Here is a 25,840-nt window from a genome sequence, read left to right as displayed (position 1 = left end):
TTCTGTGGTTATCAGAACTTTAGAGCAACTGGAAAAAGCCATCAAGTTAATGAAACATTCCTATTACCTATTAGCTAATGAGATGTTTAGTGTCGTCTTGTGGAATTTAATTCTGGGAGCTTGAGATTAAAAGAAGAAAATCTCTGCAGTAATCGTGGCAGAGTGTGAGCCTTCTCTGGAACGGGGAATCGATGAAGGGGCAGCTCAATTTCTTTTTTTTCCCAGCCCTATTTTTCCTTCGGCGAGGGGGGTCTTTGTAAATAGGCGGTGTTGTTCTACGCCAGCCAACTAAAATGTGTCACGCCTGTGGAAAATGAAGCCATAACCTATCCGTCGGTTTGTGCAGTAGCGTGACGAAGACAGGCGCATACGCTAAACGCCAGACAGAAGTCTCTGGAAGTAATTAGGGTTCTGGCTAGTAGGATGTGTTATTAGGGGTGTGCGGCTTTGTCTGGTGAAGTGAAATATCATTCAGGCGCTCACCTGCACTTTCGCAACTCAGTGCCGTGCCGCATTTCTGCTGGAAACTGACCGACGATGGCGGACACGCTAACCCCACCCGTCGCGTGCCCCCTCCGCTCTGCTCTGGAGCGCCACATGGGGGCACCTGCTGGATGTATTACCCCTTCTTGCCCATCGCATTTATCTCCTTCCAGGCGTGTTGGTGCCTTCGGGAACCCGCTGTGTTAATTTCCGCCGTAGGCATTTCAATCTGCTGCCGCCGTGTCTGTAGGGAGGGCGCGGTGATGCCCTCCCCTCCAGGCTGGGAACCAGGTCATACAGGACACCTGCGCTGGTCTGTTCCAGCGATTCCAGCCTTCTGCAAAGTTTAGTGCCACAAATGAGTTAATTTCCTAAACGCATGTAATGTTTGCTGAATTATGATTAATTATTCAGGCCCTTGGGGGGCTGGGGGTCTTCTTCTTCATACCATGATTTTGACTGCCTCTCTTTGTGTTTTTCCCAACAATTGCTTCTTGTTTGAAATGTTAACATGCGATTCGGGCCCACAAGCACTCCTTTGGCTACTGAGTATGGTGACGTGATCTTCGAACTGCTGCACCAGGACACGACTCCTTTTCATTCCTTGGAAAACTGCTGATGTCACTGCCAGCTTCCCAGGAATTTTTATATGTTCTCTGGCTGTGGGTGAACCCGTTGGTTTGTGAATTTTACTAAGCTGCCCTTTTTGGCCATTTGTGGGTTACAGAAAGTGAACAGATGCACTTTTTTGTTTTTGAATGTTGGGAGCTGATGTATCTGAAACAGCTTGGCGTTTTCCAGGGAAAACCATGATCCTAAATGCCTGTGCAGAATTCCAGATGCGGGGAAAGTGTGCAGACATCACCAGAGATCACTTCTTTATATGTAGCAGAGAGAACAACATTGCTGCAAAACATTGTGGGAGTGACATTTAAACCCTTTGGCGATTCTCGTTCGTCGGGTGAAGTTTCCTGCTATCAGATTGGAATTCAGTTTGGTATTTTTAAATTTTTTTTATTATTTTTTTTCCCCTGTGAAGCGGATGCCCCAAAGCTCTTAATGTAATAAAAGTAATTAACAAAAAACAAACAAACAAAAGGTCTCCTTAAGTGTGGTGCCTCCGCAGGTTGGCACGCTTTGCCTGCATCTGGATGCTGACTGGTTGTAATCCCAGGTCAAGGCCCTTAGCCCCAGTTGCCCCAGTCGCCACAGGGACTGTTTGACCCTGTTTTCTCAACAACAAAAAAATCATGTTGCTTTGGATAAAAGCATCTGCTAAATAAAGAAAATGTAAATGCAAGCCTGGACGTCGCAGAGACCCTCGCCCCTCTCAGCTGCATCGGCTCAGCCTCCATGAACATGGGTTCGTCTACTTACCCGACATTTGTCCAAGGGTGGTGTGTTCCTATGCAAACGCAGGGTGGAGGGGGACGGGCTGATTCCCCAAGACCTGGGAGGAGGTCTAGGCACAGGTGGCATCGCCATGCATCGCCGCCTGAGCCAATCCCCCAGATACCCACAATTCCCTGCTCCGGGCCACACCCCTCCAGCAGATGATAACTGCCGCCTTTGCTGTGCCTGTACAGGAGCCAGCGCGGCAGGGTGAGCCTGAGGCTGTGGCGGGAGGGAGGGGTATCCAGCAGTGGGGCCTGGCTGTGTGCCAGACTGTCAGGTTCCCCCCCCCACCGTACTGGGGATGTGGGGTGCGGTGAGGTGTGACAGCCAGGGGAGGATTAAATCTGGGTTCTGAATCTGGCATCTAGTTTTGAGTTGTTTTCACAAATATAACATTAAATTGTCAGTTTAATGGACGATGCCTTTCGGTGCTGAGTCGTCACTGATTTCGCCGCTCACACACCTGTTTCGCAGTTTACCGCCGCCTGGTCTGACAGAGGCTCCCCCAGCTAAGAGGTCAGGTTGTTCAGCTCATCTGTGCAAATCCAGCCTTCGATTTGTGCCGAGTTCGAACCAGTTTATGGGCTGAGCAGGTAGTTACAGCACCTCCTGCTGGCCAGATGTACAGTACATATACCGTGAAACACAAAACTCGAGGATGTTTAACTTCTAACATCATTTCCTGCTTCTGTCACCACTATAAACACCCCCAGGTGATGTTATGTTCTCATCTCTTCATAACATCTCCTTACCTGCTCAGAGGTGAAGCAGTCAGCTGACATCCTGCCTCCGTGTGTCGGAAACTCCCGTCTTTACAATCAGGGTCAGACAGGCCCTGGAGCGACTGGGGCTAAGGGTCTCGCTCAAGGGCCCAACAGTGACATCACTGTGTCAGTCACTGGATTTAAACCAGCGACCTTCTGTTCAAGGGCACAGAGCCACACCCTTCCAGCTAGCTGACAGTTGGCGCTTACACACCTCTGTGGGTCCTCGCTGTAGTGCCTGGGGCGGCTGGGGGGGGTGGGGACTAGCAGGCACAGCTCACTGCCAGGAACGAGTGCTATTTCCTGCTCAGCAAAGCCAAAGAAAAGATGCTTTATTGTCCTTCCACCGTGGTGACGTGTGAGGGAGGAGAAGAAGGAGGTGGCTACTACCACAGTGAAGAAGTGAGTTTGGAACCATCCACTCATTCATTCATCTTCTAACTGCTTACTCTCACAGGGTCAGGGGGGCTAGGAGCCCATCCTGGGCACCACAAGGCTTGGAGACACCCTGGACAGGATGTCAGTCCATCATAGGGCACAGGGCTGGGGGATACCCTGGACAGGATGTCAGTCCATCATAGGACACAGGGCTGGGGGACACCCTGGACAGGATGTCAGTCCATCACTGGGCACAGGGCTGAGGGATACCCTGGACAGGTTGTCAGTCCATCATAGGGCACAGGGCTGGGGGACACCCTGGACAGGATGTCGGTCCATCATTGGACACAGGGCTGGGGGACACCCTGGACAGGTTGTCAGTCCATCATAGGGCACAGGGCTGGGGGACACCCTGGACAGGATGTCGGTCCATCATTGGACACAGGGCTGGGGGACACCCTGGACAGGATGTTGGTCCATCATAGGACACAGGGCTGGGGGACACCCTGGACAGGATGCCGGTCCATCATTGGACACAGGGCTGGGGGACACCCTGGACAGGATGTCGGTCCACCATTGGACACAGGGCTGGGGGACACCCTGGACAGGATGCCGGTCCATCATTGGACACAGGGCTGGGGGACACCCTGGACAGGATGTCGGTCCATCACTGGGCACAGGGCTGGGGGACACCCTGGACAGGATGTCGGTCCATCACTGGGCACAGGGCTGGGGGACACCCTGGACAGGATGCCGGTCCATCACTGGGCACAGGGCTGGGGGACACCCTGGACAGGATGTCAGTCCATCATTGGACACAGGGCTGGGGGACACCCTGGACAGGATGCCAGTCCATCAAAGGACACAGGGCTGGGGGACACCCTGGACAGGACACACACACACACTCACTCACTCACGCCAGAGGTAATTTAGAGACATAATTTCGCCTGACTGCTTGGCTGCTGGAGGAAACCCACACAGCAGAGGGGAGGTGTGAGGCATGGGTCCTGCCCACTGAGCCCCAGTGCCATCCAGTTTTCAATCAGCACCCTGCAATTGTGCCCCCTAAGGGCAGGACACCCTTCCGTGGAGCATTGATTTGTTTATTATTGCTAATATGGGTGAAAATTTTTTGCGTGGTTCTGCTTTGCACGTGTGATCGCCTCTTTCTCTGATTCCTTTCCCTGGGGAGTTTATCATGAGGCAACGGCATGTGTGCCATTGATTACAGTCAAGCTAGAAACCCTCAGCCACCCCCCACCCCTGAACTTAGCAAGGCTGATGAGAGTATCAATGATCAGACATCAGTGGACAGTCGCAGCGATTAGCAAATGCAAAGTATCTTTTTACCAGAACTTTCTTTGACCTCACCACTTCCTCCTTCACCACCCCACACCCCCACCCTATCATGCTGTTCTGTCCTTAGACCCCTCCCTCTCCACGCACAGCCCCCCCCCCCCCCCAGCTCTGGTGTGATTTCTGTGTGCGTTTATGTTTATCCTTCACCGTGTGACCCTCTTCCCCCACGACCTTCAAAGTGACAGATCTCAGTCCGGTCCCATTCGGGTTCCTCGCCACTTCGCCACATCGTGCTGCTTGGGCCTCCATCGTGAGGACACCAGCGGGTGCCCCCAGGTCCAGCCTCCCTGGGTGTCTTTGACTCTGCTTAGACCCCGAGGTCCTCCTCCAGCCAAGTCAGAAATTAATAATGTGTCCAGCTGAAAGTGACCCCGTGAGTAACCCGGAGTGGCTTTCATCAGAAAGTCGCCATTTTGGGCCGTGATCCTGAGCCGGTGCTGGCCGCCTCCCGCTCTAGCCACTCGCGTGTGAGGCTGCCTCTTTCAGTCAGAGTAAAAACATCCACAGGAAAATCACATTCCATCTCTTATTTTCAGCCGTCCCCCCCCCTTCTTTCACTGGTGCGTTTCATGACCGGCCTCTTGCCACCGGGCAGCGCCAGCAGGAGCCTAGCAGCTGGTGCAGGGTGAGGGGCTTCTTGTCTTTCCCTTCGCCACGGCCTTGTGTATGGAGCGGTACAATAGGAAAGGTGCTATGTGCCAGAGAAAGCCAAGGACTTGGTTTATGTGAGACACTGGGCATTCACGTCAGAGCTGTCTGCTCGGTGATTTAATACAATATTTGCATGTCCTTCTGTTTTTTTTTTTATACCTCTGTCGTCAAGAGGAGAACCTGGGTTCTGTCACCTAGTGGCAATGTTTGTAGACGGCTCAGTAATGTCCAGGCATCTGTAGTCAGGTCTGAATGAGTGACTCTGCTTTCCAGTTTGTTCTGCTTAACGTTTGTGTTGTGGTCCGTTAGCTGGCTGCTAAGGGAGAGAACAGAACCTAATCAAATTACGGAGGTAATTAGTGCAAGCTTAAGTGCTTAAGTGCTTGGCTAGGACAAAAAAATCTGGCCGAGCACAAACGGTCTAAGCAGACGTTGGTGTGTCATGCAGGGAGTGCAGGGAGATTCGTTCTCATCGTGTAAAAGGGCAACCCTGTTTGAATAGACGTAGGTGTCTATCACACTGCCTGCACGTTTGGGGGCCTGTCATTGTGGATCTTCTGGAAAATGTGCACGACATGCTTTACGGACTCAGTGATTCTCAGAGAAGCCATGGTTCTGTCTTCCGCAGCATTCATAAATCAGGACGCGGCGGCGTGACCTCGGCACGCGGCCAGAGGAAAACAACACGGTGAATTTACGCAGGTAGCCTTCAGCACGGTGTTCGCATCGCACAGCGACAGTGTCAGAGCGGGGCGTTCTGCCTCAGTCTGCCAAGGCGTTTCCGAGGTGCTGAATTCACTAAACGCTGCACAATAAATTTTAACAAAACTCAGCCCTTCGGACGAGACTGTTGCTAAGAGACGGCGCTCGGAGACACACCAAGAGACGGTGTGGAGCCATCTGTGAGTGAGATCCCTCAGAGGGGTAGTAGTACAGTAACAGGGAGGCGGGGGGGGGGGCAGATGGGAATGGATTATGATCTTTTGTGGATTATGGTCTTTTATCGCTCCGTATCGTACACTGAATCATGCCTGGGCCCACTTGAGGAGGTCAGCCCCGACATGGCTCATCTGGTGTGATCTGAGCATGGAACACAGACACAGCATCAGTCATGTGACTGGCAGACGCTCAAGCACATACATGTACTCTGTATATGAACTGGAGCCGGAAGCAATGGATCAGGTGGGCTGTACGGATCGGGTAGCGACAAATATTTAGCAAACATGGCGGTCCTGCGGCAGAGGTGCAGGGTTTGACAGAAATTTGGGCTGACGGGAGTCTCCAGGAACAACTGGATGCAACACACAACGACTAAAACATGGGACCATCGTCTTATATATGCAGCACAATTAAAATGACTGCGTTGCGTACTTGATATATCGATGAGAGCTGTGTGTCATTGCGCCCAAAATGACTCCAGATGTCCAGAAAATGAGGACATTAGTCATGAGCTCCATTGTGCTGTATGATAGCCCTTTCCTTCAACACAAAAAGTTGCACAGTGATGATGAAAGTGTGCTCAGGCCCGGAATGTTAAGTGCAATGTGAGTGCAGACCAGCAGGGGAGTGGGGAGGGGGGGCAGTCATGCTCCAGCATGGTACGAGGCAACTGGGCCAAGTGCGATTATGGCCAAAAACACAACGTGAAGCTCCGTGGTGGTATGTAGCTCAGTAGGTTATGAAAATGTACTCATGACCAAAAGGTTGTGGGTTTGAAACACATGACCCAAGCTTTCCTCACCTGTACGTCACTTTGGGTGAAAGCATCTGCTAAATCGATTCATGTAAATGTAAACACAAGCTCCCAGACAGGAACCAAAACCACACTGTACACCATAGACATACAGCGTCTCTGTGACATATAAAGTACTTCTGATTAAAAACAGCAAAAATATGTCTCTAAACCTGAAAGGATACCTTTGAAGAGTTTGAGGCTCATCAGACTGGAACAGGCTACTGACCGGGTGTCTTTGTCGAGGTGGGTTGTGACCTGATTACTTCCTGACACCTCAGCCGGGGGGGTCTGACCTGCTGATGGTCTTGGGGGGTGGCCTGCCTGTCAACACCAGCGAACAGCCTTTGGATCACTGCCTTCAGCTGATGAGAATGATGTCATTTTCTCTTGGGGAAGGAGGGGGGTTATCAGTGGCTCACCCAGCTATGACTGCTGGTCTGCATTGCCCATGTCCCACAATGCACCAGTGCAAGTCCATCCCTCTGGGCCGCACCACCCCCACACGCACTATGATGGATGAGCCCCCTGCTACCGCGCACACACACACACACACACACAGACGCCCTTCACGTCTAGTGCCCCTGCCCCCACCATGTGATGTTGACATGACCACTGTCAGGAAGGTAACTGGTGGGGGTGGATGTGGAAAAATGTCATTCTCCGTTCCAAGGGTGGGGTAGTGTGTGTGTGGTGGGGGGGGGGCAGGGTCCCTCAGCTCCTGTGTCAGAAATCGCAGGAGAGCTCTGTGTTTACACTCCGCCTCTGCGCGGCCTTCCCTTCCCCCCCTCCGTGACCCCTCCACGTTATTCCCAGAGAACCATGATCATAACCCCTCCTGCTCCTGGTCTGAGCCAGTATGGTGTCCCGGAGAAGAGTGATGGGGGACGAAAGGGTAAAGTGTGCCCCATGTTTAGGGTGACAGTTTGATGTTCTCCAACTGTATGTGCACGTGTGTGGATTAGGTTTATATTACACCAAATGTCCCCCACAATGTGATAAAAACCAACCGTTATTTTGACATTGTGGGGACCATTTTTCAGGGTCCCACAAAGATCAGCGAATGCACTTAAAAGTTTCGTATTTTGTTTGGTTACTTATGGTTAAGGTTAAGGCTGAGTAGGGGTTAAGGTCATCATGTTGGGATATGAGTTTTCCCCATAGAAATGAATGGAGAGTCCCCACAAAGATGTACAAATCTGTGTGTGTGTGTGTACAAGAGTGTAAGCCAAAAGCACTTTCTTTTTGCCATTTCTTCTCTGTGCAGTTACACTACCTTCATGTTCAGTGAACACTAACAGGCCTGCATAAAGGAACCTCCCCCCACCCATGTGGTGCACTGTCCCGCTGATCTTTAATACCAGCCTGTATGTGTATGCGTTGTATGTCTCTTGCACCTTAGTCGGCCGCCGTGGATCCCCGCCGCACTCATGTGGGAGCTGGGCTTCCGTCCTACAGCCCTGCTAACGCGGCTAAGCTAACGTGGCTATCCTAATGTAGCTAATCTAACATGGCTAAGCTAACCCAGCGCAGAGCCCGCCTTGACTGCTGGCCCCTCAGGGCCTCAGGGCTACACACTGAATGGGGGTCTTTGTAAGCCCAGCCCACCCTCTGCTGGGGGAAGATAAGTGTGGGTGGGGCGGGCAGGGCTGAGGTGGGGAGCTCTTTCACTGTGAGGCATTAAAGCCCCTCGTACTGTGAACATTTGAGACAGAAAGAGCCATGTATAGCCTCGTTGAGTGTTGGGCCTGTAGAAGACATTTCAGTCACTCTCAGTCCCACCTCAGTAATTTTCAGTAGCGAACACTTTGATCGCTGAGAGCGGAGCTGCGTGCTGAGCCTGATGGGTGCTTGGGGGGGGCAGGGGAGCCGTTACAGAATTACTTCTGTGTCAATATTCCTGGCCGCCTAGAAGAAAATGTGTTCCAGGTGCTTTGCTGAGGCAGGAAGTGTGGGGCTCCTTTCCTCGGGGGGGGTTACCTTATTGTGGGGGGGGGGGGGCTACTCTGGAGGAGTGGGGGGGACTCAGGGCTCCTCACTGTATGTAGGGGGGGAAACTTTGGGCTTCTATGATGTCCTCGTGTGGAGTGCTTGTCCATTTATTCTGACTCAAAGGGCTGCATAAAAGCAGACTGTAGTCTTCCGTCTGCTGGTGGGATATTATTTAACTGAAGTTCCCTTAATATTAGCTGTGGGGTGAATGTTTGGGGGGTAGCGCTGTTGCCTCATACGTCCAGGGTTGGTGGTTCGAATCCCAAGTGTGTGTGGAATTTGCATGTTCTCCCCGTGACGTGTGGGTTTCCTCTGGGTTCTCTGGTTTTCTATGATTAGGCTACCTGGAGCCTCTGAACTCCCATTAGAGAGTTAGGGTGCTGTTAGTGTGTCTGTCCCCAGCCATACTCCCTGTGCTGTGACTGAGTGTCAGTCAGTCAGTGAATGAATGGATGAATTGTAAGCTGCTTGTCTCCAGCCCATCAAGGAGCTCTAAAGAAGTTTGGTACTGTGTCACATTCAGTAAAGTGATAAAAATAGTATGTTAGCTTGGACTACCCAGCCCTTAACCCCTACCCAGCCCTAACCTTAACCTTTGGCAGTTTTAGTTTTTTGATTGTAGTCACAGATTTTTGAGTTTAACCTTTCAGGAACTGAAAAAAATGGTCCCCATAACGTCAAAACAGGCTTTTATCACATTGTGGGGACATCTGGTTCCCTGTGGTACACACACACAGACACACACACCAGTTACTGTTTCCGCATGACCTTCAGACATGTACCGCTTTGCTGTTCTTCGCTTCCTGGCTGTGTAGCGGCCATGTCACATGATCCCCCGGCGTCCCGGTTCAGAGCCGCCCGGAAGCCGGAGCTGGTGGGACGCTCTGCGGTCTCCGGTTCCCGTGTCTCCTTCACCTGAGCGCTGAGGCGGAACAGGACGGCAACCATGGCTCAGCGCCGCGGTCCGCGACACACCTGAGAGGCCCGGGGGCTCGTGGCGGACACTCCCTCTTTGCCGCGTCGCCGTTTAATCCGCGCCCGGGGGCTGTATTTCCACCTTTGTTGCAAATGGCCGCCACCCACCTTCTCGCGGTGACGTCACCGAGCACCAGGCCGCCCATCTATTATTAACGTCCTTCACCGGAACAAAGAAGAAGTCCAACGAAGCAGGGAGCCCGGTCAGTGTACGCCCAGCTTAGGAAGCAGCTCTCAGGTCACCGTCAAACGCAGCTCCGGGCTCAGGACCGCGGCTGGGCCCCGGCGCATGGTGCTGAAAACGGGCGCGAAGCTTAGCGGACAGCCAGCTTACGGGGGACAGACCCGAAAGGCCGTGGAGGGAACACCGGGGTGCTGAGGTAAAGTGCTTTTGGGGGTGAGGGGAAACATTCAAAATGGCACTTCAGGGACCCCCACCCTCCTCAGTTATTTGAAAAACTAAATAAATAGCTACTGAGTAGCGTTAAAAAATCTTCGTTAGCTAGCTGGTAGAACATGCTGATTCAGTATCTCCCAAATTAGGAATTAGCAGTTTATTTAATATTTACTGTAGTGACTGCTTGTGGCCAACAGGGGGCACCAGTCAGAGTCTCAAAGGCCCCCACAGCATGGTTTGAGTGCTGGTAAACACCATTACTGATGGGGTCGATAGGGTTGGGTCTCCCTGTAGTGACATCGGCTACGTCTGAAAATATTACCGACCTAAGTAGAGAGGTGAGTCATGTGTCTGTGAAGATGGTTGCTTGCGATGTTCAGTATGGCATAAATGACACAAATAAACATCCAGCAGTCATACAATAATCATTAAAATGGCTCCCCAGCCAGGTGAGTGCGGAGCGTGGAGGCAGAGGGTTAATGTGACGTGCCCTGTGCAGCCGCTGATTTGAATAGCGAGTGGCGTGGCCATGGGCCTCTGCCTTCCCTTCCTTTAGTCTCTCCCTCTTTTCTTGCCACTGGCTGTTGTTTCTCCGGAGGCTGTCGGCCTTCCTGTGTTCAGCTTCCAGGAGTGACGTCTGAGGAGTTTTCATCCTCGGCATCTTCGTCTCTCCGACTGAATGTGCGCGGCCTGAGGTGAGATCCCGGCCAATCGAAGTTCTGTGTCCCGGCCCCTTTCTTTGTACCCGCGTGCGATTGGCTGGTGCGATTGGCCACCACTGTGAACAGCATGAGTGTGCCTGTCGCTCTGTTGCTTTGCTCATTGCTTATTATGCAGCACTGCAGTTGTACAAATAGGTTTGTTCCTGCCCCCTACCACCCCCTCCAGCCCAGGCAGACTTATCAGTACTGTGCTGAGGACTGAGACCCGGGGGGGTCAGGAAATGTCATTCTGCTCAGGCACAATCCACCCTGTCACCTACCATTCTTTGAGAAAGGTCTACGTGGAGCGTCACGGGGCAGGTCTTAACGAGGGCCCTCCTTAACGAGCTGAGAGGCTCGTTACTGTGCCATTATCTCCGCGGGCTGGAGGACGGACAGTCCCTGGGAAGGTGTCACCACTCCCCCACCGGCCCTGGCTCGCAGATACAGAGGGACATCTCCTCAGCGGGAGTTATCTTCTCAGACACCTGTGTCACCTTCAAGGACGGCCTCTCAATTAGCGGCGGCTCAGCCAGCTCCATCCAGAAAGGGCTTAGTGTTCAAGCGAAATGTTTATTTCTTTATTATTTTAAATTGCTGCAGTTGGCAGGGAGCCAAGTGTGTGTGTGTGTGTGGGGGGGGGGGGGGTGACTGTATCGAGCGCTGATACAGCAAACATGCAAATGAAACATGCTTTTTTCTAATAGAACATAGCTGTTATACTGTCCTTGGAGAATTTTCTGTCTGAATTAGCTGGTGCAGGATTGTATGCAGCATCTGCCGTAAGCCGATCACTTCTGGTCTTATCAGCAACAAAGGGCCCCACTCTTTGGGGCCCCACTCAAAAAAAATCACTTCAGGGGCCCCTGCCCCCCCTTGGATGTTTCAAAAACTAAATAAATAGCTAGCTTGTTAGCAGAACACACTAATTCAGTATCTCCTAAATAAGAAATGTGTTTATTTAATATTTAGTGTAGTGACTGTTTGTGGTCAAGAGGAAGCCTCACGTAAACATGTGCTTTGAGTAATTGTAAGTACCACCATTGCTTATTGCACCCCCTACCCACTACCTCTGGCAGTGCCCCCCCCACCCCCCCCCAGCAGCAGCCAGTGGGGTGCATTGCCCGTGTTAAGCTCCCCGCATCGTCTTTTCTCTCATAGCTTGACACGTTCCCACATGACACATGGATGAACTGTAATGCTGACATCCCCTGAGCACACAGTCTGGCTGCTTAGGCCCCTAATGAGCCACATGTGTGGGTAACAGACCTTGTTAGTCTGTCCAGATCACCATCTTTACCTAGTCTAGTAGAACATAGATTAATCTATCAACCAGGTCCTCCATTGGGGTCTGACTGGTGGCCAGTTGTGTTTATTTTCAGCCGGAGGAAACATATAATGTATCAGTCTCAGGACACTGAAGAGCACGTCACCAAGACGAGACCCAACTAAGATTTTCCGTAACACTCTCTGGGGTCTTGGGACCCAGCGATAATCTTTGAGCTCCAGGATCCTGAGTCGAGGGTCTTGCTTTGTCCCTGGGAGCCCCGGTGTTCTGCCGACTATACCAAGGGCCCATGATGAATTTTCTGCACTTGCCAGGTGTGTCGCAGGCAGTTTAAAAATAAAAATGCTGAAGCTGGAGTGTACCCGTCTCACTTCACTGCTCCCCCCCCCCCCCTCGGCTCCTTCAGAACAGACAGGCGCGTTCACTTAGACCTCCGGATGCCCTGAGGTCTCCTCCTCCGAACAAATGGCCACTTTGAGCACAGCAGCCTGCCTCTGAAGCCCCCTCGCATCAGGCATGATGTCATCCTGGGCCTTTGAGGTGCCCCCACTTGGGGGGGGCTTTCTGCTGTTCCCGTGCTGACAGCCCTGCCATTGTAACCTGACTTTGTTCTCTTGCTGCTTTTTTCAGCTTTTCAAGGAGAAATGCCAGGTCATGTCTGTGTTGGTGTCCCCTCCTTATTTCTTGCCTTGGGTGGGGGGGTCCTTTTAAGAGCTTCTGAGACGTCACGCCGTTAATCAAGCCCCGGCCTGAAGCTGCCGATCTCCCTCCCCCTCGCAGCAGAATCGGACCGGCCCAAAGGGTGGGTGGGCGGCTCCAGAACTGGCCTTCTGACTCCCCAGAGGAGCAGAGAGCAGCGGAATGCAATTAGTCATCCTGCCGATATACAATGGGCTAAAACTGCACACGAGTCAGTGAGAGAGCATTCCTGCACAAAAAAGACTGAGTGCACCAATGAGGAAATAATAACTCAAGTAATATTAAGAATATGAATGAAAAACACACACGAAGAAGAAGAGGAATTATTTCAGTGCACACTTTAGTGCAGAGTGCCCCCTGGAGGTGGAGGTGGGAATAACACCCATGTGTCTCACTTACCTCCAGCCCCCCCAGTGCTGCAAATCAGCTCCCAATAATCGGCTCTCAGCATCATCTCTGTCAGTCAAACACGCCCAGAAGATCCCCTTATGATCAGCGCAACTCAAAGGTGTAAACTTAAATTTTCCCTCTGGGGGGCGGTGCTGACCCAGGGTGGCCGAAGGGAGGGAGAAGGCCCTGTCCTGCGTCTCGCCGGGGGGGTTGAATGCTTCTCCGTGGGCTCTGTCTCCTGAATGTTTCACACCAAGCCGTGTGTAATGGTTCGGGGTTTTTCATTATTCAGCATGTATGTGCACCGTGTGGAAGGCCTGTGGCTGGCTGGCTGCAGCTCGCATTACGCTGGCGAACAGAGCCGACGTCTGCCGTGGCAGATCAAGGCAGAGGAGCACGATCCGCCGGAGCTTCAGGCATCAGTGTGACAGCCTCGCTGAGCTTCTGGTGTTTTCCGAAGGGCCGTTCAAGGACCGGAAGGAATGAAGGATGAAGGAGATCTGACTGCCTCACTAGCTCACGAAGCTCCACAGAGACAGGAGAAGCCAAAACAGCCTTCGTAGTCCTATGGGAAGATGAACGTGCGTTAACATCACCCGGGGGGAGGGGGGGGGCACAGAGGGCCAGGAGGCCAGGTCTCACTCAGTGGTCTGGTACTCAGACCTTGTGCCAGGCGTTTGGCTGTTTCGTTTTGGTGACTGGCAGCTGGGGGGGGTAGTTGGTATGATAATGGTCATGAGACTCAGAAGGAATCATTCAGTCAATCCATCATGGAGCTGGACATGATGCCTGTTTACGGACCTTTGAAGGGAATTTGGGTTGAGGGCACAAAAAAGTCCCGGTTGGCCACACCTCCCCCTTCAAGCACCTGTCCCTTGACAATTCTGTGCACATCACTGATGATAATGGTGATGGTGGTGATGATGATGGTGACAGTTTTGATGATGATGATGCTGGTCATGATGAGCTTTAGCAGCAGGTGTCTCTGTGGAATATTCCCTCGTTATGATTCTCCTCCTCTCCTCCTTTTCCCATGGTAGCACTGTAGCCTTGCCATGAAGGTGACCATCGAGGCTGAGAGAAGTGGCCTTTTCGTACGCCAGCTCACCCCCCCCCCCCCAAGCTCTGCAAAATCACCCATTTCCGTCCCCGATGTGGGTTTTTCAGGCGACTCAGGGGCAGAGCCTATGGGCTTCACCTATGAGTTCTGCCTCTCCTGCCAGGCAGGGTACAGTACATCTCACCCCCCCTTGTGCTCGGGTCCCTGACGTGTCGGACTAAAAACTGCTGCTCGCCCGGTCCTGCACAGTGAGGGGGGGAAAAGCCCTGCCGGTTCTACTCCCTCTTCTTTTGGGGGGGGGGGCAGGATCTGAACAAGCCTCTGCTTTTTCATTTCTGCTTTCCAACACGTTCTTACAGGGCTGTAGCTCTGTGTCGGTGTGTTCCCTGGCTGGGGAGGGGGGGGGGGGGCACCCTGCCCTCTTGGGCATCCCCCAGACCCCCCATGTGTCCTTCTGTCCGGCCGGATCCTTTCTTGCACCTGTCATTCGTTTTTTGTACCTTAGCATGAATCTCAATTCTTTGTTCTCTCACTTTCACTCTCCATCATTCTCTCACTCTCCATCATTCTCTCACTCTCCATCATTCTCTTGCTTTCTCAATTGTTCTCTCTCTCTCTTTCTCTGTCTCTGTCTTTGGGGGTTTGTGCAGTTTCCCCTTGTTTTGGCCTGAAGTGGGGGTGGGCTGGGGGTGTAATTATGTTGCTGCTTAGGATTGTGCCAGGAAACTGATAATTAGCTCCGGAATGGTCGTCTAAAATATAAGAAAATGTGCATAAGATTTGGATTAAGCTCTCTGCTCAGAGTTTGACTGCGTTCAGAGCTTCACGCTGATTATGCAACGAGCCCCTCCCTTCCTGAGGGATCTGAGAGCTCGTGTCAGAGCAGGCTAATGAAGGTGCTGGATGCTGCCATCTCAGGGGCCATTTAATGTCCCTCCTTCGTGAAGAGGGCTTTTGGGTAACAGCCATTAACAGTCGGCGCTGTCATTTATACCCGAAACGCAGTGTTCCTGTAATGCCTCTGGTCCAGTGGTTCCAAGTGAGGAGTCACGCTTGCCCCACCCTCATCATTGGCCCCCACAGTCATCATTGAGCAGATATGGAAGGCAGGATCTCCCTGAGGTCTCAGGCAGCTGATGAGTAACCCTTACCCGGCCCCCATTCCCGCGGCCTGCCGCTTACCACCAAGGAGCCCGTCAGACGCTTATTTTAAACCTTCCTTTGTTTTTCTTCTTCTCTTGGCACTGGTGAACTATTTTTTTGTACCATTTGGTAAACCGTCCACACAGAGACCCTGTTCCTGCAGGCCAGGTCCATCACCTCTCCAGCTGTTTGTGTCTCTCCCACTAACTCTGGTCAGATTTCAGAGCCTGTGTTTCCCTAGTTGACCAGTTAGCCAAATCATCCCCCTTTCCTCACCTTCTCAATATGGCCGGTTCTGTCTGTTGTGTTGCTGGCTTTAATAATTGAAGAGCGAATTTCCAAAATTCCACTCAGTCTGTTTTTTATTTGAGATGAGATGACCTAAAGTCAGGCTTCCTTATCATGTGACAGTACTGGAACCCGAAACTCACTGAGCAATCATGGAATCCAACGAAAAACTTTTGTTAAATTCCCGAAACACACCAAGTCTGCAGGAATCTTGAAAACGTATCCTGTGGACTGAATGAGTTTTTGAAATTTGCCCTTCAGTTTCAGATGTCATGTTAACGCCCCCCCCCCCTTGATTCCCCTCAGTAGCCCTCCTCCGTCCACATCAGTACTGCCCCCCCCCCATCCCCCTCCAGTCTCCTCTCCCCCGGTCCTTGTCAGTGCACCGCCAACCCCCCGGTCCCTGGTTCCCCTCATTGGCCCCCCCAGGCTCCCGTCACTCTCCTCCCACCCCATTCCTCGTCACTGCCCCCCACCCCTTCCCGGTCCCTCTCTAGCGTCTGCGTGTCCCTCTGCTCTGTACCCCTGAAATTACTCTGTGGTTTCCCTGGGCCTCCCGCTTCTGGCTCCTGGCTCGATCTGCCTCGTTTGTCCCGTTCCAGATGAATATATCTTCTGGCTTGAGCGTGCTCAGCGAAGCATCTCAATGGGGAAGGTGGGGGGCGGTGGGGGCAGTCCCTGCTTTCCGGAGGTATCACCCCCTCGGGAACTCAGGTGCTTCCCAGGTGGTCAAAACCCCTCCCTGTCTGTCAAGGAATTGCTAATTCAAGCTTTTTCCTTAGGGCCTCTATGAAGACAGAGACTTACATTATCTGACATGTGTGCGTGTGTGCGTGCGTGTGTGTGTGCGTGCACGTGTGTGTGTGTGTGCGTGCGAGCGTGTGTGTGTGCGTGTGTGTGTGTGTGCATGCACGTGTGTGTGCGAGCGGGTTTACCTATCCTTATGGGGACATAATGTCCCCATAACGTGATAAATATCCGTTTTTTTTTTTTCTATTTTTATAAAATAGAGTTTTCCCTTATGGGGACCAGGAAACCGGTGACTGCTATGAAAAAACTATGGTTATGGTTATGGTTAGGTCAGGGTGGGGGTTAAGGTTGTCATAGTTAGCGTTACCATTTTCCCCATTGAAATGAATGAGCGGTCCCCATAAGGATATGTTTACCCTACATGTGTGTGTGTGTGAGACCATTTGCTCGTCACTGATCGCTGCTGCAGTGGACTGCTGGGGCACAGCAGGAAACGGGAGATTCACTTACACAGGCTTCATGTACACTAAGATAATATCATGAAAAGGTTTAAGTGTTTGATATAAAATTCAAAATAATTTTATTTTGTTCTAAATTTTCCAAAATATCTTCGGTTATTTGCTGTTGAGACCAGTTTTCCCCTACAGCCCAAAAACATGTGAAGGTGAATTGGAGCTGCCAGATTGCCTGTAGGTATGAGTGGCGTGTGTGTGTGTGTGTGTCTGATGGAAATCCATCGGTGTTAATTTCCTCTCACATATTAGAACCGTTAACTTCTGACATGTCTGAACAAGGAGGAGTGGCTGTCAGGGTCTGTTGAAGAAGTTCACTATATCGGTTATAGCCCCACGATGGCTTGGCGCCCCATCCTGGGTTATCCTCTGCCTTACAACCATAGCTTCCGGCTCTGGACCCCTGCGATCCTGCACAGGACAAGCGGGTATAGAAAGTCAGTGGATGGATGATTATATACATTATTTGCATCCTTTTTTAAGTTTGTCTATTTCTCATGACATGCCGTATTACAGTGCGTCGCATGTTTAATCGCGCTGTATATAACTCAGCACGCCAGTGATCATCTGGCCTGCTCCGCAGTCACCATCTCCGTTTTTGATGAAGGGAATCAGAGGCTGCGCTGATCTTTCACTGTTCAGGGGTGGGTGTTTGGAACGCCAGGATGGGAACCCATTCTGGCACCCTCTACAGTCACGGGCAGGCATGACATGTGTCTGGGTTCACGCGAGGGTCACTCTCGTCCTGCCAGCTGCATGCATAACTCCACATACGATCATTCGTTTCGGACGGCAGGGGTGCCAGACTGATCAGGTGACTGGCCTCCACCCAGCAGGTCCGCTGTCCTTGCGTTACGACGCCACAGATGGCGTGGCCGGTAAACAACATGTACCACTGTCCCGAGGTGACTTTTCACTTTCTTTATGCCTTCACACAAATAATTCACCATCTACCTGTTAATTGAGCACTTACATTTTGTGTCCTAGCGGTATATGCTAGCAGTATATTACAGCTCTATAGGCTAGTGGTATATGCTAGTGGTACATTAGCCTGTCTGTCCGTTATGAGCTTAACTCATAAAGTCATTATTTCCTTTGCACCGTTGCTTGTACTCGCCAGCAGTAAATGCATCACATATTCAATATGAGCAGCCAGGGGCTAGACTAATATTTTAGGGTGGGGAGCATAAGAAGGGTCATTATTCATGCAGGGGAGCCAACCGTATCTTTAGCCAATGATGTGTTTTGAATTGGTGAATTGACCCCCGCATTTAACAGACACACTGTACAGCTGAGAGGGCCCAGCAGACAGTCCCTGGAACAATTAGGAGGTTGGGTCAAGGGCCCAATGGTGACATGACTCTGCTGGCCCTGGGACTTGAACTGGTAACCTTCCCATCATGGGCACCCACACACTGCTTTAACCTGGGCTGAAGCCTGGGCTCTGATCAGGTTGGTGTTAGTGTGGTATCCATGGGAAGATGGGAGGGGAAACCCGAGCCCAAAAAGATGCTGATCCGCTGCCATTTGGCGTGGCGTGTACCTGCAGTGTGAGTTCCCCCTGGGGACGATGACAGCTCCTCTTAAATCAAGCTGTCCCCTGCCCTATCATTATCCCGGCCAGCTCCATTACTCACAGAGCACACAGCCGCCAGCTCAGCTTCAGCGGGATCATCAGGAATGCTGAATGTGACAGTGTATGACACCCTGCCAGGTCAGGGGGGTGGGGCCGGGCGGGGCGGGGCCGGGAGGGGCGAAGCGGGGCCCAGCCACCTCTAGGTATTTCACAGCTTGGGAAGTAAACGGATGAAGTCACATGACTCAAATGTGCCTGATATGTTTGCATTAGGCTGTAAATGCGAGGCGTGGGATGGTGCTGGCCTACTTGCCTTCCATCCGGATGTTTCTCTCGGTGTGTGTGTGTGTGTGTGTGTGTGTGTGTGTATGTGTGAATATAAAGGTTTAATGCCCTGAATGCCCCCACCCCCTGACCACAGATCAGCTGCCATGCCTGAGGTCCCTGTGGAAGAAACACCTGCCTTTATATGTAACAAACTGAGGTTCTGTCAGGGATCTCAGTTACCAGGCCGCTGTGAGTAAATATACAGTATGGGCACATGCCGTAATGTGTGGGTTTAATGTGCATGCACAAATATACATGTGATGTTTTAAGGACACACTGTAAACTGTGTTGTGATCCCAAAAGCCTGTTACTAATTAGGGTGATTTGCTTTGTTTGGGCTGGGAGACCCGAATTCAAGTTTACTATATTGTACTGTAATGTATTATGCTGTACTGTACTGTATTGTGCTGAGTAGTACTGCACTATACTGTTCTATGCTGTACTGCACTGTACTGTGCCATATGGTACTGTATTCTGCTGTGTAGAAGTATATTATACTGTTCTACGCTGTACTGTTCTGTACTGTTCTATACTGTACTGTACTGTGGAGTACAGCCTTACTGCAGCCCCCCTCATTAAGGAGGTGTGTGTGGGAGGGGGGCGTGTGTTCAGGGGCGCTGTCTTCCCAGCATGCCACTGGCCCATGGCCAGGCCACACGCTGGCGTGTTTGCAGGGGAAACAGTGTGACTGTGATGCTGTGTTTTTGTCTTCTCTCAGTGTTTGACATATCACATTTGTGCTTTTAACAGATACGGTATAGACCAGGGGTATTCAACTAAAATTTAAAGAGGTCCAGTTAGAGAAAATTTCTTGAAGCAAAGGTCTGGAAGATCATAATGTCTAGCTATTTAGTGTGATGTATATTTAAGTAGCTTATTAGTTGTATCAACATTGAATGTAATCAGTACTTGACTGTCAAATGAAATTAATTCAGTATAATTCAAAAACGTTTTGACAATATTTTTTGTCACGTGACAGAGAACTTCGGCCAGCTGGCTGGAGTGAGATTTTCAATTCGAGATGTCTGCACACACATGTAACAGTTCTTACCTGGTAAATAGTCTGCTTTTGTATTTAACCGTGTAAATACACTTTTGACGTAATACAGATTTTCTGTAAGATTCCCTGCGTGAGTCTGACAGCGTGAGTGTCATGCCAGATGCTTGAGATTTGGCAACCCTGAAAACGTATATTTTTTTGTTTCACCAGAGATTTATATAACAAATAACATTACTTTAAACGGTTGTTTACAATTGGAAACTTCAACGAACATGAAATCACCAATAAACTACATCTATTTATCCGACATGTTATATAATACATACTGTGTTTGAAAACTTTTCAGCTGTAGGATTTCAGGACAGAGCAGCCACTCTGTTAGGAACATTACGGCTTTTTGGTTGCAGATGTTAGCTTTGCTGCTGCTCTTAACACTAATGGCACATTAGCGCAAACAAAGCTGAACTATGTCTTGCTTGGCGGTCAAAGGCGTTTGACGTTCATTGGCGTGGGAAATGCCGGTTATAGTGCTAAACCGTTACCGAAAAGACTACAAACGCTGCGCCAGGTTAAATAGAAGCGTCCCGTCAGGTTTTAAATCATAACTTTCTGTTTTGGCTATCGGACCGGGTCCATATGGGGCAGCTTCTGTTAGTGACCTCTGGTCTAGACCCATCAAAAGAGGTCTCCCGGTTCCCTGTGGATTGATTTACCAGAAACCACACAGAACCATCGAAACAGGCCTCTCGATTCCCCATGGATCGATATAACAGATACTGCACAGAACCATCAAAATGCGCCTCCTGGTTCCCCATAGATTGACTTAACAGATCCGCCACAGAACCACCAAAATGGGCCTTGTGGTTCCACAAGGATCGATTTCATCCATGGCATATCATACAAATAGTAGCATTTCACATTTCACCTCGCAGCTCAGGAGATGAAAATCAATACCAATAATGGGAGCGGCATTCTGCCAGCACCACGCCATCACATGCGATTTCCCGCTGGTCCTACTGCAAGCCAGCAAATCACCCTTGTGCTCATGTTTAGACCTTTTTTCAAAAATAGAGGCGTGAATTTTTTTTTTCAAAATTTTTTGATTTTGATTCAAGACTCAAGAGGTTTATTCATCACGTACACAGTTGTACACATACAACATGTAGTGAAATGTAACCCTGATCACTCTGAGCAGCTGTGCATGATGTGCAAGAGAATAATAAAATATATAAAAATAACAATATAAAATAAAAAATATATGAAATACGTTCAGCTGTACATGACCTGTACATAAGTGATAAGGTACAAGTGTTTGTGCTGTGCAATATAAGTGCAATGGACAAAAGAGACCTGAGAAATATACCGACAGTTTGGACAGTATGAACTGAACTGCATTGGCCTCTTTTAACCATGTGCGGGGCTCAGTGACCAATGTGTGGGGCTCTTTCTCCTTAGGGGTGGGGCTCTTTCTCCAAAGGTGTGCTGCTCAGTGACCCATGGTTGGGATCAGTTACCCATGTCCGGGTGGTCCAGGTGAAGGTGTGGAGCTCAGTTACGCATGTGTGAGGCTCTTTTTCCCATGTGTGGGGCTCAGTTACCTATGTTTGGGGCTCAGTTATCCAGGTGCGGGGCTCAGTTATCCATGTGCGAGGCTCAGTTAGCCATGTACGGGGCTCAGTTATCCATGTGCGAGGCTCAGTTAGCCATGTACGGGGCTCAGTTATCCATGTGCGGGGCTCAGTTAGCCATGTGCGAGGCTCAGTTAGAGATGTGCGAGGCTCAGTTAGCCATGTACGGGGCTCAGTTATCCATGTGCGGGGCTCAGTTATCCATGTTAGAGGCTCAGTTATCCATGTGCGGGGCTCAGTTAGCCATGTGCGGGGCTCAGTTAGCCATGTGCGAGGCTCAGTTAGCCATGTGCAGGGCTCAGTTAGCCATGTGCGGGGCTCAGTTAGCCATGTGCGGGGCTCAGTTAGCCATGTGCGAGGCTCAGTTAGCCATGTACGGGGCTCAGTTATCCATGTGCGGGGCTCAGTTAGCCATGAGTGGGGCTCAGTTACCTAGGTGTGGGGCTTTTTTTCCCAGGTGTGGGGCTCGCTCCCTTGCGCTTTGTCCTGGCCGCATGTCCCGAGAGGTAGGGGCACATCCTTGAATACCATAACCTAGTCACTGGCAAAAGAGGAATGTAGTGATGAACGATCCCCAGAATCTGGCATTCATGGTGAAGGGGGGGTGTCCCTAACTGTGACTATGCTAAAGGACGGTGTCACAGGGCATTAGCCCTAACCCAGCACACTGGAGGTCTGGAACCATCCACATCAGCATTCAGGGCTTAAATAGAATCACTCAGGACTATATCACATGCTGGGGTGGGGTGAACTATGGGGGCTCACTTCTCGTTTTGCATTCTGGAAGAATGAGGCCAGTTTTCCATGGGGGAGGGGGTGGCGTAGTGAGGAGGTGGGTGAGTCAGGGGCAGGAGGTGCGGGGAGAGTATCGCTGTTTAACGTGCTGCACACAGTCCGTCTGTCCGGCAGGAGCACAAAGAATGACCTGCTTTCCCAGCTGGGACCAGGATCCAGTCTTATTGTCAGACAGGAAGGCTGGAGGAATTCTGGTTTAGACCAGCGTGGGGTGAGAATGCGGGATTCTGCGGGGGTGGGCTGCAAGACGTAAAGCACAGAACAGCATAAAAACCCACAGTGGAAGTGTCGGCATGGTACTTATGGCGTATGTAAATTAACACAGTAGAAAACAATGCAAAGAAGAGCTAGCCTGGCTGTGTGTTCATTGTGTGAGTCACTAGGGGGTGCTGCTGCCAAGTGCCCCTCCAGCTTTTCACCATGGACACGCTGTTTTTCAGCTCTGGGACGTGCGCCTGCAAGCCAGGGGTGTCTGGGTCCAAGTGCGACGACTGCCAGCCGGGCTTCTTCCGCTTCAGTGACGCTGGGTGTGAATCCTGCCGGTGCCACAACCACTCCAGCCACTGCCACCCGCAGTCCGGTGAGTGAACTGCACCATGGCCCGCCTGCAGTTGGCCAGGAAACGCCATGCGGGTGAGCCTGGAGTCCCACTTCCTGTGCCCCCCCCCCCTTGCCAAACCCATTACTTTCCCCATATTCACTCTCATCCAAAAAAGGACACTCTGCCTACATCTCCTGCACTGGATGTTCCCTGCAGCAGCTCAGATGGTGTCGCCCTGCAGCCCACTGGGTGTAAATGAACACTGATGCATTCTGAGTGTGTTACAGGGGAGTCACAGCACAGTAGCTGTGGTTTACTAACCCCCACAAGAACCCTAATCCATTAGTTAGCAAAACCCAGTTGAATCACACATAACAACGCGAGGCAGGGTATTTTGTACTGAATTAGAAAAATAGCTATAATATATCATAGGGTTTGGTGATGTGCGATATTAATACTAGCATCACATGTTATGCACATCCAATTCTTCCATAGCTAGTCAGCTAGATTAAGATCAGGCTTTTTCTTACCTTACCATAGTGCAGGAGGCAGTTTTGCAAAAACATTTTTACAATTTTAGAGGCTATTCCTTTTTCAAGATGATCTAATATATGTTTTAAAAAAATCAGTTTATAGTTTACCTCCTCTGTTTTTGCATGAGCGTTGCATGTGTTCAAAATCACAGTGTGATTTGAATTGGAAATTTTCCAATACCATACTGTGCTAGTATATCATACAAAATACTTGTTTAATTCTTGTCATGTCATCCTGATCTATCTCTTCTTCCAACCAGTTCGAAATTAAAGCTTGGATCTCTTAATTTTTCAACACATCCATTATTACTATTTTTTGTTTTACCTTGTTTATGGTTTTCTGAGTTTACAACAGTTTTCAAGCCTGTATAATATGCAGTCAGTGGGTTTACTGACCTGAGATCAGCCATCTAATGGATCCAGTGAAAGCTTGTTGGTTTGGGCCCATGTGCTGCAGTGCTGTTCCGTCAGGTATATACACTCACTGAGCTCTTTATTAGGGGCCCTAAACTAATACTGGGTGGCGGCATGGATTCCACAAGATGTTGGAAACATCCCTCTAAGTTTCAGGTCCATCCTGACATGATCACATCATGCAGTTCCTGCAAATTTGTCAGCCTCACATCCATGCTGTGACTCTCCTGTTCCCAGAGGCTTTCTACTGGATTCAGATCTGGAGACTGTGAAGGCCACTGAAGAACACTGAACAGTGTCATGTTCATGAAATCAGTTTGAGACAACTTTTGCTTTGTGACGTGGTGCATTATCATACTGAAATTAGCCATTAGGAGATGAGTAAATCATGACTATGAAAGAATGAACATGGTGGCAACAATATTCAGATAGGCTGTGGCATTCAAGAAATTATCGAATGGTATTGAAGAGAGAAAATGGCGGTCAGGTGCATGTTTCTCAGGTCACATGGCTATATTTATTGTCACACCTGCACCCCCCCCCCCCGAGTTCACATTCCCTGTTAGACGCACTACACTGGGTCTTTGTTCTCAGTGCCGAACAAGACAAACTAATCGTCTTGAATGCGGCAGGGGATTGATTGGCCTCCGTCGGGATGAATGGGCCACTTGCTTCTGACATTTGCTGTAGGAAGCACAGAGGGTCACGCTTGCTCTCACCATGTAAATCCGCCGAGTGAAAATGCCGCGTTCCCATCGCTCAGCATAATGAATGGTTCTCATCTGGAGTGACCCCCCCTCTTCCCTCCCCGGTGCAGGACTGCAGATGAGTCCATTTGTTCCCCTTTAGCCCCCACCGTGACACTGTGCCCCCCCTCCCTTTGGACCGGCTGCCTGCCGTCTTCATTATTCTAATTGACGTTCCGCCTCCAGAACCCTGCCGTGTTCTAATCACTGTCATTTGGCCCCTGGAATTAGAAGCTGTTAATTGTGTTTGAATCAGGAAGGTCTGCATAACTCAATCAGTGCCCCCCCCCCCCCAAGTAATATCAGTGCCGGCGAGCTGACTGGGGGGGTCTCAGGGGTTCTCAGCCAGTTCGACGCTCATTAATAACAGATGGCGCGGAGGTCGTCCCTACACTCTAGCCTGTGACTTGTGTTACATCGCCAGGCTGCTGGTTTATAGATGGACTCCGAGTTCGATGCAGGTCTCGTTAGGGTCAATTTGCGCATGGATTGCGGCATCGGTTCTTTCCAGCACGACGCATTTGCTGCGGCTGTGGGGATCTCAAGCCACCATTCAGCCTGAATTCATGTTTATTCATTGAAATATGTTTTGGTTTGGTTTTTCTCATATTTCCCACGCATTCGTCTTCCATGCCCCTTATCTGGTACAGGGTGATGGTGAGCCTGAATCCCGGCCTAGAAAGCTTGGGGCAGATGGGTTTAAGAGGCAGGGGACACCCTGGATGGGATGCCCTATTGCATATGACCCATATTCCATTAATAGCCGCATATCACTGCATGCATTTTTAAGAGGTTAAAAAGAACGAATATCTCTGTGGGTAAAAATGTCACCTTAGCAACTACAATGTAAATTTAACAGCTGGACCTGCATCCGGGTGCAAGGCCTAAACTGTGAGGATACGGGCAGCGCCAGACTGTGCCAGGCCGCGGTGAGCATTGTACCACGTCTGCTTGAGCGACATCCGCCAGCAAACACCCTTCTTGCCGTGGTGACAAGTCAAGCGGAGATCCTTAAAGTGATTAGTAACAGACATTAGTGTTCCACTTAACATCTCACACAACCGGCCTCAAGGGGGAGTCCAGCAGGCCCAGGGAACCTAAACACGGTAATTACTGTATCCTGTTGATTCCCGTAGTCTGGACCTTCTCTGCGTCATTCTGTAATATCAGAATTGAACAAGCTGAGTGTTGCAGCTTATATGCCGTTCGACTGAGGTTTACCATCCACAGCAAGACTAGCAAAGCAGCTGGCACTTCACTGAAAAAGCCGCCCAAGGAAAGATACTGAAACCTGAATGAAAATAACGGGAAAGTTCACAGTCG

The 25,840-nt window shown here is 50.5% G+C and overlaps 1 protein-coding gene across 1 annotated transcript in view; it reads left to right on the top strand.

Annotated features, from left to right (window-relative positions):
* LOC111858742 (multiple epidermal growth factor-like domains protein 9) overlaps positions 1 to 25,840 on the top strand; it is a 76,021-nt gene that overhangs the window by 27,850 nt on the left and 22,331 nt on the right. The window contains exon 3 of the mRNA XM_023840767.2: positions 22,724 to 22,863. Within this exon, the coding sequence (XP_023696535.2) occupies positions 22,724 to 22,863 (140 nt within the window). The remainder of the gene's footprint in view (positions 1 to 22,723; positions 22,864 to 25,840) is intronic.

The sequence above is a fragment of the Paramormyrops kingsleyae genome, chromosome 2 (assembly GCF_048594095.1).
Source record: "Paramormyrops kingsleyae isolate MSU_618 chromosome 2, PKINGS_0.4, whole genome shotgun sequence".
In the NCBI taxonomy this organism is placed as follows: Eukaryota; Metazoa; Chordata; class Actinopteri; order Osteoglossiformes; family Mormyridae; genus Paramormyrops; species Paramormyrops kingsleyae.
This window is presented reverse-complemented; position numbering and strand designations above follow the sequence as displayed.